The 12,880-nt window shown below is 44.3% G+C and overlaps 1 protein-coding gene across 4 annotated transcripts in view; it reads right to left on the bottom strand.

Moving 5' to 3' along the window:
* Nucleotides 1-10,270, bottom strand: part of atp2b3b (ATPase plasma membrane Ca2+ transporting 3b) — a 41,601-nt gene extending 31,331 nt beyond the window's left edge. The window contains exons 1-2 of one of the 4 annotated variants that reach the window (XM_056384507.1): nt 9,674-10,270; nt 3,697-4,519 (exon numbers count right to left, since the gene is read on the bottom strand). In XM_056384507.1, the coding sequence (XP_056240482.1) occupies nt 3,697-3,946 (250 nt within the window). In that variant the 5' untranslated portion in view covers nt 3,947-4,519; nt 9,674-10,270. Of the gene's footprint in view, nt 1-3,696; nt 4,520-9,665 lie in introns of all 4 variants that reach the window. The other 3 variants (XM_056384505.1, XM_056384503.1, XM_056384506.1) reach the window with 3 other exon arrangements.
* Nucleotides 10,271-12,880: the final 2,610 nt, after the last annotated feature.

Raw genomic sequence — 12,880 nt, 5'->3', positions numbered from 1 at the left:
CACACACTGCTACACACATGCAAAATCAGAACAAAGATTCACTCCAGAAAATCTACCAAACTTTCTCTACCCAGTAAAATATTTAAAAACGCATCAAACAAAGTCAAATCATGAATTATAGCAGCTAACTCCAAATTTACTCTCCTGCCTCTAAACCCTGGTCTCTCTCATCTCCAGCCTCACTGCAACATCTCCATCCTCACCCTCCTCTCCCCCTTCAACCTCACCCCTAAGTGATTCAGTTTCCATGGTGACCAGGATATCAGGTCCAGGGCTTCCTGTCTCTAACAGGTTTCTGCCCAGCAACAGGTGATGTCATTCTTTCAGTGGCAGTGGCTTTGAAGCGGAGCTGTTTTTCTTTTTTTTGTTTTTTTGATTGGCTGCTGGGGGGGCGCTGTGGTTGGCTAAGATTGGTGACTGTCTTTGCGTCAGTTTGCCCATGTGTGTATGTGTGTATGTGTGTGTGTGTGTGTGTGTGTGTGTGTTCGGAGACATCCTGGTCCAGTGTGCTTGCTGCAGGGAGTCATATGAAGCTCCCAACGTTGCCGAAGAGTTGTGTAGCAATATGACGTTCAACAGGGTTCAGGCCGAGGCAGAGCGAGGCAGAGAGAGACAGGGAGAGAGAGAACACAGGTGACCTTATGCTGAGTAATCATAGTGAGCTGTATCCTTCTTTCATTAGTCCATCCCTCCCTCTCTCTCCCTTCTTTTCTTTCTTCCTTATCCACTCATCCATCCATCCGTTCTTCCTTTCCTCCTCTTCCTCTTCCACAGCTTCTTTCGTCTCTTTTTCTCCCTCTCTCAATTTCCCCTTGATGTGTCCTTGACAATGCGGCAAGCTGTTCTAGCTTTCCCTCCTCACCCCCCCATCACCACACACACACACACACACACACACACACACACACTCTTCCTCACCCTCTCTTTCTCATAATTTCTCTTCCTCCTTTCTCTGTCTTCAATGTGGATATAATGGTCTCATACTGCAGTGCCAGGGTATCCATATCTGTGTGTGTGAGAGTGTGTGTGTGTGTGTGTGTGTGTGTGTGTGTGTGTGTGAGAGACAGAGAGAGATATCCCATTCTGTATTGGTTTAACCTCCCACTCTGCTCTGTGTATCATGTTACAGCTGATGTTCAGCATCATAATGTATATGCATATGGTACATTTATCCAAGTGTGTGTGTGTGTGTGTGTGTGTGATACTCTGTCTGTTTGTGTTGTACTGTTGTAAAATATGCATCTGCCATATTTTCCCCCATCTGATCTGCCGGTTCCTGCTCTGTGATCAGTCTTATCGCCGTCATACGAAACAGAGGCAGCAGCTTTTGTGTTGCTGCCAAACGCCTCATATGTGGAGCAGGAAACATCCTGAGCTGCGAGTCTGAGCAGAGTAATGAGTCCTACAAGGTGAGAAACATCTTCCTGTATCTGCATTTGCGCTTTGGCTGGATTGTCACGCCAGAACACACAATATGTAGTTTGTGAAACTCAGCACGGTGTCAAAGAAGTGTGTGTGTGTGTGTGTGTGGAGGGCAGCAATTGTGTCTGTGTGTATGTGTTTGTGTGTTGTTTGCCAACTGTGCTTTGTAGGGACAACTGCAGATACATGACTCTCTGTGTGTGTGTGTGTGTGTGTGTGTGTGTGTGTGTGTGTCTGTTGGGACCTGCTGCACTGATTCCTGACCAGCTCACAGTATCAAATTAGCAACACTCAACACAGACTTACTGTAACTCAACACCCAACTACTCTCTCACGTTTTCTCCATCTCTCTCTCTCTCTCTCTCACACACACACACACACACACACACACACACACACACACACACACACACACACCTCATAGACTTTGCTTACACTCGAAAACACACTCCTCTTTCTCCATTCACCCCTCTCTGTTCCTCACCGGCTCCATCTCACAGCTCTCAGCCATCTCTCTCTCTCTCTCTGTCTCTCTCTCTCTCTCTCTCTCCCCCTCTCTCTCTCTCTCTCTCTCTCTCTCTCTCTCTGTCTCTCTCTCTCTCTCTCTCTCTCTCTCACTGACTTTCCCAGCCAACTTCTTTCTGCTGTTGTGTTGCTAGGTTACAAACTAGTTGGAGGAGTGGGCGTAGTGTGGTACCACACCCATGTTAGAACATACAAGTTTGCGCATGAACACCAACAAACACACACACACACACTAAAAACCCACACTGTCAATAGTCACTACAAATGTTTGATTGGCATAATCATATTAACTTATTATTGTGTGTGTGTGTGTTGTGTGTGTGTGTGTGTGTGTGTGTGTGCGTGTGTGTGCGTGTGTGTGTGTGTGAGAGAGAGAGTGTTTTTTATCATTCTTAATTTTATCTTAAATTATTGCAGAAACAATTAGTTGATTAATCAACTGGTCAAATTGATCATTTATATATTAAGTAAAAATATCAAACGTTCATTAGGCAGTTTCAATTCACACTTTGTCAGTTGTTTATTAGGGCTGCAACACCTGATTATTTTCACTTTGGTTTAAACTATTGATTATTCATGGTTTAAAAATTGACAAATTGACAGAGGATGGTAAAAGGAACATCTTCATTTAGTTTGTTTTGTCTGATAAGTTCAGTTTATAATGATAAAAAAAATTGTCACTGCAGCTTAATTTTCAATCAATCATTTAATTTCAGCTCTGGTTATTATTCTTTATTTATCATTAAAATAGACACAGCTGAAACAATTAGTCAACTAAGTAATAAACTAATCATGAAATCACAAACTCTTTTAATAATTGATTAATAATTTGAGCAAAAAGGTTGAATATTTGCTAGTTCAGCTTCACAATGTCAGGGTTTGACACTTTTCTCTGTTTCTCATCATTGTAAATTAACTATAATTTAACTGGATTCATCTATAATGAATATATATATATAGATATTGATCTATATCTATATATAGATATATACAGATATAGATATGTAGACAGAATGAAAAATGAAAGTATTTTCATCTGTAACAGTTGCAGTTGGAAATTCCTGTCAGTCCTTGCACACTTTTACTCCACTCATCCATTTATTGATTTGCTCTGTTGGCTTTCCATCCATTCATCCACTGTAATCCCCTCATCTAATCATCAATCAATTCATCCACCCATATTCTCCATGCATTCAGCTCCACCAGAAACTGTGGCCTCCTGTAGCCCGGATTACAGGATGTGATAAAAATGACTGATTACTGTGTGATGGAGATGATTTCAGGACCATCTTGTGTTTTAATTAAGTGTTTGTAAAGTAGAATCAGTGTTGCCCTGGTCAGTTTTGTGAACAGTACAATTTGTCAGTAATGTGTGATCATGTGATCGCTCTCATTTGTTTGAGCCATATGATGATGATGATGATGAAGAAATCAGCACACATACAGACGTGTGACTCCAGGGGAGAGAGCAGTGTCCTCCATCCTTCCACTCTTTCATTCAGCTAATCTCAGTTCATCTCCCTGTTCGCCCATCTCCATTCATCCACTCTACAAATCCATCCATCCAGCAAGCGGGCAAGCTATTCACCCATTCATATATCTACTCATCCACCCATCCACCCCTCCGTCAGTCTATTTATACATCTGTGCCCTCACCCATTCATCCATCTAGCCATCTACTCCTCCATTATTCATTCATCCATCCCTCCATCTACTTTTTAACCCATGTATCCCCTCATGCCCGCTCACCCTCAGTGGTGCTGGACTGTAGTCTCTGGCAGAGCCCCTCTGTGTCTTCGTAGCTGTCCTGGATCTTCTGCAGGGCGTCGGTCCCTCGGAGCTCCATCAGCTCCCTGAGGTCCATCACCGTGACCCCAAAGTCTCCCCCTGCGTGGCTGCCATCTGCCCTTCCTCCTCCTCCGCCCCCGCCTCTAGTCCCTTTGGGATAAAACTCCACTGCGCTGTTTGCCATTTCACCCATCGTGGCTGTTGTTGACATGTCAGTTAGGGTTTTTTCTGTTGTGGTCCTCCTTTCTCTCCGTAGTCTGTCCTCAACTCAGTTCCACTTTCGTTTGGTTGGTGGAGGGGTGTTCATGTGCTCAACAGTCAGAATCTCTGCCTTAATATCTTACTTTAAAATGTGTAATTATAACGACACGCCTAAACCCTTCTTTAATCTTATTTAAGGGCAATGATGGTTATGTGTTTTTGTCTCCTCACTATATTGGCCTAGCCTCCCACTGCTCCTTTAATTCTCCATAACAGGAGGAGGAGGAGGGTGAGGGGGATGAAGGACAGCGAGCAGGGGCACTTCAGAAGCGTGACGTCTGAGTGAATCCAGCTTCCTTCTCCTCCGTTTCCTCTGCGACTCCGCTCTTTCTTCGTTTCTGTCCCCCTCCCTCCGGGGTCACGGCCAGTCCATGGACATTGGGACGGGCTGACGGACTCTGCAGACGGGTACGGAGGGATGACGGACGGATGGAGAGAGGGGCGAGCGAGGCAAAGGCGGCTGATAAGTCAGAGACAGTACGTGGATCCAGTTCAGAGGTAGCTACTGCTGCACCACCAGGACCTGAGAGAGTGCAAGGAAGAGATAAAACATTACCACTCTGTTCTATTGATCTCACTCACTGTCATCACATCAAATCATTTCTGAGACAGAGACAAGGCTACAACTGGAGTCAGCTGTGCACCTTTGATGCAGTGGCTGAAAATCCACCATCAATTCCTCAGTCTTGATCTAAATAATACCAAAGTACGACCTGAAGTATAAAGTCATGTTAGGAAATCGGTACAAGGTACAAGGATGATACATCTGACTATACCTTATTGGTATAATCATTGCCCATCTTGACACACTTTTTCTCATGCATTAACTGATTTTTTTGGCCACTTGGGGGCAGCAGAAAAAACTGTAACAACATCCACACATTGTAATCTCAAGTGGTCGTGGCTAACATGTTAGCAAACAGTAGCTTATGTACATATCCAGCTGAGACTGAGCAACATTAGCATTCATTTGTGTTTTTGGACTGAAAAAGGTAAGTTCTATATTAACGCTACCATCTCCTGAGGAAAAATCTTTAGCAGCTAAATGCTCCACAATGTTTGGGTAGCTAGCATACATGTGGGTTTTTTTTTTTTTTTAATTTTTTTTAACTTTTCAGCTGAAAACAGCTGTAAAGTTGCTGAATGTAAAACCAAAACACTGAATTAAAAGACACAAAAAGGGTCAGGGGGAAGTTGGTGATAGCAACACCTTTCATTAGTATCATCCATTGCTAGCATGAAAACACAGATTATAGCATCTTTAAATGGAGAAAATGGAAAACAAAGTCTTTAGACTGAGGTTTGCATCATTACATTCCACCACACCTGTTTTCAACAAGCTGCAAAAATCAAACAACCTTCTGAACGTTGCTTTTAAATAAAACATGAGCATGATGGTCTTCAGAAGAAACAAACAAAGTTAGAATATCTCATACTGACTTTACTGGGTATCAGTACAGCAACACTTTGCCTCAATAATCTGTTATAGGACGACGTTATTCTATAAAGCCAATGAAGACCAAAACCAACAATGTGGAGGTACATCTCTCAGCTGGCTCTCAGTCCTGAGCCCATTAGCTCCTACTGAAAACATAAATCTTTAAAAACACCTCACAAACATATACTTTAGTTTTTAAAGAAACTCAGTAATTTTTTTTAAGCAACTGTAGTTTTTAACAGCTGTTTTTCAAACAGCAGTAAACATTGCCTTAATTGAGGACTATTTTCAGCTGCGGATTAATACACATTCGGGTGTACATTGAGTATTTAGAGCAGCAGCACAGGTATTGTGAGACGGAGTCAAAATGAACTACCGTGTGTGTTCGTAGCAATGAAGGAACATGTCATTGATGTATTTTTAATAGTTTTTAGACAACAATGGAGCTCGATGGCTCAAAGGAATAAGATACACCAGGCTTTGATACACACACAGAACATGTTAGTAGATAGATTCATTGTTGGTTTTGGTCTTTTGTGATAATAAGAAAATTAAAGGCTATTGTATTTATATATGTGCATATCTATGTATTTCCAGCATTTTCCTTTAGGTTTACTCAGGTAATATTACTTCAAACACCACACCACACCACGCCTGGACACATCCACGAGCCTCGAAGGTGCGACTGATTCTGGTTCAATTTGTTTGAAGCTGGTGAGACCTGAGAGCGGGAAGTTTCCTAAACCGAGCCGCTCTTGTTGAATCCACTGAAAAACAATTTCCTAATCACTGAATTAACATTTCAACCCATCTCTGGAACTGATTTAATTAAAATAAATCTGACACAGATAGCAGCACCGCTCAGTACCGCCTCGCAGAGCAGCAACTCGCTTCCTTCAGCCACACTGACTGAGAAGAAGCTTCATCCCACATGAGCAATTAGTGCCAGCTGTAACTAAATACTCTCAGCATCACACATGACACAACATATTCTGATTTCAATATCAGGGTATTTTACATAAGGACGAGCATAAAAAAAAAAAAAACTGGAGCTCATCATTAATTCCTCTTCTCCTCCCTCCTCTCCACTCTTCGCTCTCCCTCAGCGTCCTCTGCCTCTTGCATCTTCTCCCTCCCTTTTCCCTCCCTGCCCTGCCATGCCTCTATCCTGACTGAGAGTGTTAGTTTATGACTGAGTCACCCTGCTCTGCCTTTGAAGCTTCCTCTCGCTCTCCATCTTTTTCTCATTTGCCTGCTCTTCCATCTATTAATCTGTATCTATCTGTCGACTCTATCTATATGAGTTTACTCTCTTTTTCTTTGCCTTGTATTGTCTTGTGGTGTCTCATTGCTTGTTATCATTTTACCTTTTCCTCTTTACCCCCCTCCTCTCCTGACTCCCTCATTTTGTTGCTCTCCCTGTCTATCTGCTTCCTGCTACTGCAATCATTTATTTACTCAGCCAGTCGCGCATTTTCTTCCCAGCCCTGTCTCTTACTCACTGATTCTGTCTGATTTTATAACACTCACACAAGAGAAAGCTCTTCTGCTCAAACCCTCCAACTACTGCAACTAACTCTGACCATGTCTTTCTGCTTGTTGCGGAGCTTTGATGTGTGCACCGCACATGTGTACATATGTGTGCGCATGTGAGCCTGCATTACATAAAAAATAAAAAAAAAAGACTTTGTCACTCGATTTGTTACGCGTTCCTAACTCGGTCCACTTTAGCAAGCAGCACAAATGTACAGTAAACACACAAAGACACTACCAGTCATGCCCAGAGACATGATCTCCATCATGACACACAAACGCACACACACACACATACACAAATGTGTCATACACCACGGCGCTTTCAAAATGAGAGAGTGAGGTTAGGGGGGTGTCCTGGCTGGAAATGTGTTTGAACATGAAAAGAGTCAGACAAAAGGTCACCACAGTCCTCAGCGGCCTGCCCATTTATCCTGAATGTTAGCCCTGCTTCTCCGCATCCCTTAGAGAGTTGGAGCAATTTGATTGTTTTATTTTTATTTTTTTTTTTTTTTTAAAGAGAAAGTGGCCGCTCATTTCCCCCCCAGGGTATTTTCTCTTTATCGCAGCAGCAAGAAGGTTGAGAGGGGTACAGAGCGGGGAAGACACAGGAGAGATGGTCCTCACGGGATTTGATTCTAGGCCAGCAGGGCTGCGTATGCTTTGTGACTCTCACTGTGTGTGCACGTGTGTGTGTGTGTGTGTGTGCGTGTGTGTGTGTGTTGGATGGGGCAACCCAGGCTACATATGCACAAACCTGAGCACATGTGACAACACAAGCATGTGTGCACTCATGTTCCTGTCAGTACTTCTTCTTCACATAATTGTCATGCTAGGTGAGTGTGTTCACATTACTGATGTGTGTGTGCGTGTGTGTGTGCGTGTGTATTTGTACTTCTATCTTTGTGAGGACCAGTTTCACTTACAGACCTTACAGAGTGAGGATATTGACATATATTCAAAGGGCTTTTTGATGGTTACGACTTGGTTTTAAGTTAAGGGTTAGGCATTTAGTTGTTATGGCTGAGGTTAGGGTATGAGTCTAGGGAATGCATTATGTCCAAGAGTGTCCTCACAAAAATACAAGTACAAGGATATGTGTGTGTGTGTGTGTGTGTGTGTGTGTGTACTTGTCAATATTTCATCTCCCAGCCTACAATAACCAGCCTGCGGTCCACCTGTGCAGCTGCAGTCCTACTTTCTGACAGGCAACTGAAGGGTCACCTCTGGCGGGGCCCTTGTATCTGGGCTGCTGCCTGTCGTCGCTGGCTCTGTGCCAGTCACACACTTCTGTAATGCCCAGTGGGAACAGCACTCTTAGAATTCGACAGTCAGTGGCTGGAGCCATTAAAGGTGGGCCGCCAACAAGGCACAGACATCTGCATCGCTGTAGAGCTCATTAAAGCCACTGGATGATGATGATGCTGATGAGGATGATGATGGTGAAAGTTTGACAGAGCAAGAGCGGAGGGGAGGAGGGGTATGTAAAGAAAGAACGAAAGAAAGAAAGAAAGAAAGAAAGAAAGAAAGAAAAAAGAAAGACAGAAAGATGTTCACTCTGATGTGTGTATCTCTATTACAACTAACACACATGTCCAGACACACACACTCTCACACTCAGTGTCCCATGTCCCTCCCACATGAGCCGCTATCCACCTCCACCCAAAGCCCCACACACACACACACACACACACACACACACACACACACACACACACACACACACACACACACACACACACACACTCTCTCTCACACAAACACACACACACACACTTAATTCAGCTGGCAATTGTCAGCCAGACTGTGCACTTGTGTGCTGGAATGGCCCCGTGCAACAGTGTTTCCCACACAAAACGACCTTTCCTGGTCACCTTCAGACGTGCCTAAGCTTCATCCCTCTGCTCATCCTCTGCACATATATGGCAACAGGAGTAGGTTGTGATTAAAACTGAGGGACTACACTGTAGGCCTGCTAAAAATGCAAGGAGAGAGAGAGAGAGTGCAGCCTATGTTGCGCCACTTGCCTACCCTACGTCCCTCCGCAAGGTTACCGGCCTGGCCACCGCCGGCCCGCTCTGCCCAACTCATACCCACCCTGCGCCGGGCGAGTTGTGAAGGTCCGACCGGCCAGAGATCATTACCGGATCAAACCGACACCCCCGCAGCTCAGCGCTGCAGGTGCGACAAACAACGCAATTGATACACAATAGCCTACAGCCTGGTATATACTGGGGCCCGGGAAAACCAAGAGGCGAGCGGAGGAAAAGCGCATGCTGCTCGGTGAAAATGTTGGATTGCAGTCCTTCATCAACTGACACAGGACACGAAGGGATGGATCGACGGATGGATGGAGGGATGGATGGATATGTATCATTAGCTCTACACACGCGCGCACAAGCACATTCACGTACATGCGCGCACACGCATACACACATACTCCCTCAAAATGTCATAACGCTGTTTGCCAGGGTATTATTGTATGTCATACTGTATGGGCTGTTAGGCTATTATAACAGTGTAAGGCCTGTGATGAGAGATGCCACATCAGGCCTGTTTCACATCTGCAGGTCCCTTAAAAACCCTCCTACAATGTATTAATGAATCTCAGCGCCGGCAACACATCTTCCCTAATAAAAACGGCGCTCGAGTGCCCGGGGTAAATAACAGTCACGCACGCGGGCACGCACGGACTCACCGACTCACCGTGCAGGCCGAGCTCAAGGACATCAGCATCAGTGCGCGGGCGGGGAGACAGAATCCCCGTTAATCTGCGTGTGCGTGAAGCGGAGAATGTCCCAAACCAGATGCGAGGATACAGCGGGGACCGGGTCTGCGGCAGCTCCGGTTGCCTGGAGTCCAGAGGAGTGAAGGGATGAAAGACGACGACGGTGCTGATGAATATTCCGCTCCGCGCGGTCACCTGACGGTTGGTCGGCGGAGTTCTGCGGCGGTTGAGGAGAGAGAGAGAGAGAGACAGAGAGCGAGAGCTAGAGAGAGAGAGAGAGAGAGAGAGAGAGCTAGAGAGAGAGAGAGAGAGGATGCGCCGGGTTGAGGGTTTAAACACCTCCGTTGTGGGGAGGGGGGCCAGTCCGTGCGCCTGGACGAGGGAGGCTGCTCGCGGCCAGTGCGAGCTCCTAATCTGTCTGAATTCGGTTAACTGTTCAGGGCGCTGAAAGAAAAAGAAAAGAAAAAAGAAAAGAAACGCCGCGGAGAGAGGAGAAGCTCATGCGACATCTTTGGAGGAGGAGGAGGAGGAGGAGGAGGAGGAGGAGGAGGAGGAGGGGTTGAGCCGCTGAGAGAGCCCGCGCGCACAGGAGCTTGGTCGCAGCATCCGCGAGAGGAGTCAGGCGAGGGAGGGGTGCTGGAGGGCTGCTCTACACGTCACCCCCCACCTACTCGGCTGCGTGATGACGACACCACACACCGCAGGCGTACGCTCTCTGTGTAGGGTATCATCAGTTGATATTAAGATCTGTAAAAACACATGCAGATAATCAGAAACATGGCTGCTTGTTAAATATTCATCTCTTTTATAACCTTTATAACATTTAACCTGCAGACAGCCCATGTCACAAATTTGTAACAGGCTAATTTAATTCAACATTAATGGTGTTCAGGGTTAACATGCCCACAGTGAGCTGAATCATGTTATATCATATTAAGGTTATAAACATCAACTATTAGAGAACATTCAAAACTTTATTTTCTCTAGAAACACAGACTTCACAACAAAATCCAAATCATAACCAAACACAATTACAACAGTTTTTAATTTTAACATTTAAATAAAATTAATTCAAAAGACCCAGAAAACAACAAACATCTTCCAACATAAAATAATACAACCTTATGCAATATGAAACAAATAATCACCAAAAAAAATAATAATAATAACAATTTGTGCATGAATAAAACAGTAATTTTCCTCAGAAGGTTATATTTTCAAGTGAATTGCACATTAACGTCTAACCCCTATAGGGCTGTGTGGGCTAAGCACTGCAACACGTCCTCTGAGAGAGCAGCTCTGTTTTCTACAGCCTGAAAGAAGAAGTAGACGTTAAAAGGAGATGAAAAGAAAAGATGGAGGTTATATTATATGCAGATGGAAACAAACAGTTTATTTACAGTTTTTTGACTGCACAGAAAACCTGCAGCTCACATTTTGATGACGAAAAACTGGTCACATTCAACCAAAACTGGAATTTACATATAGAATGAAAGAAAAAAAATGCATTGGAAAAGTCTTGAAACAACTGCATACTGTAGCCTACAGCAAAAGACTGTACAAGGAAGACTGATTAAAATGAGTCATCCTGATAGACGTGATGGAAGAACTCAGAACCTTTACTTCAATGTCAAAACACATAACAAGTAAAAGTCCCTCATTCAAAATCCATACTTAAGCAAAAGTACAGAAAAGTTAAATTACTGACTCTGCAGAATAATCGCCCCTGTAATTGATATATTATATATTACATGGTTGTGTTGTTAATACTGACACATCAGTGTGTAAGCTGCAGGTTAATTACTTTATAAAGCTTAGTCCAGTGGTTCCCAGCCTGTGGGTCAGGTCCCCTCCAAAGGGTCACGACATAAATCTGAGGGGTCATGAGATGATTAATGGGGAAAAAACTGCTTCATTAATTTGTATTAATTTGTTTAGACTCTGTGATCTTGGATAATTTGACCTCCTTGGAGCTCAGACACTTATTTTAATGAAACCAAAGTTTAGAGCCGTGGTTCTCAAAGTGGGGTCCGGGGGTCTCCAGACAGAAAGGGAATCATTTATTTTCACTATAATTTCATCCATAAGCAACACAATGAGAGAATGTGTGACCGTTTTGGTGATGTGCTTCAAACACATTCTGTAATAAAACAAATAAAGGAAAAATCTTATCAGATGGGGGTCCATGGTCTAATTTGTGTCAGTTCAGGGGTCCTTGATGTGAAAAAGTTTGAGCGAGAGTTAGAGGGTACAGTATGTATGTCTGACATCTGAAATGTGAAGAGGGGCCCTTCTTGTGATTCAACATGTATCCAAAACTTTTCCATTTGCTGTTTTAAACATTCAGTGTGTGGTTCTGGGGATGGTCGTCTGGGGCACGTCGTCTGTATGTGGAAAAACTTGCTGCACTCACGCGCAAAAAACACAGCATTTACTAGCCAATACCTTGGGACGCAGGGGAGCCCTCTGGAAGAGCATTGGAGGATGGGGTCCCCCCCTGTGGGAAGCACTTGGCTGGTCCACAGCTCCTGGGACTGGGGGGGAAATAAACCCAGTGTCGACTGATGTGGTTAGAAGCAGCAGAACCTTCCTCCTCTGCTCTGTGCAATCAAACAAAACAGAAGCCTGAGGCGCTGTCCGCTGTGCTAAAAGCTAGCACACCCTAGTGCCGAAGAACAAAGACTCCTACGTCCAACGCAGCCCCCCCCCCCCTTCCGCCAACACACACATATATACACACCAGCCCTCCACGCCCACATCCCGCCATCCACACACATGGCTATACCCAACTGGCTACTGTCAAAGCTTGTTATGCAGCGAGCCAGTGTAAGGAGAAAGAGGAGAAATATATTTATAGATGAATCAGATGAACTTATTAATAGATATCCTCTACACTGCAGGGAGATGGACCACAGACTTGTCTGTCCATGCAGCCGCGCACATACACACACACACACACTCAGACACACACATCTTGATGAAAAGCTTTGTTGCTGATTTTATCGTTCCCTCCTCTCATCTTTAACTGTTCCACACCATCTCCCAGAGGCACCCGCAAAAAAATTAGACATACCTTCTTTGTAGATGAGCATTAATCTGTTTTATTATTTCCACGAATAAACACAGAAACGTCCTCTCTCCTTTCAAACACCTAATCTGTAAATACGCGAAATCTTCTAAGAAAA

This window comes from Seriola aureovittata, chromosome 9 (assembly GCF_021018895.1).
Source record: "Seriola aureovittata isolate HTS-2021-v1 ecotype China chromosome 9, ASM2101889v1, whole genome shotgun sequence".
NCBI classification, from domain to species: Eukaryota; Metazoa; Chordata; class Actinopteri; order Carangiformes; family Carangidae; genus Seriola; species Seriola aureovittata.
Note: the sequence above shows the minus strand (reverse complement) of the source record. Positions and strands in the feature narration are given on the sequence as shown.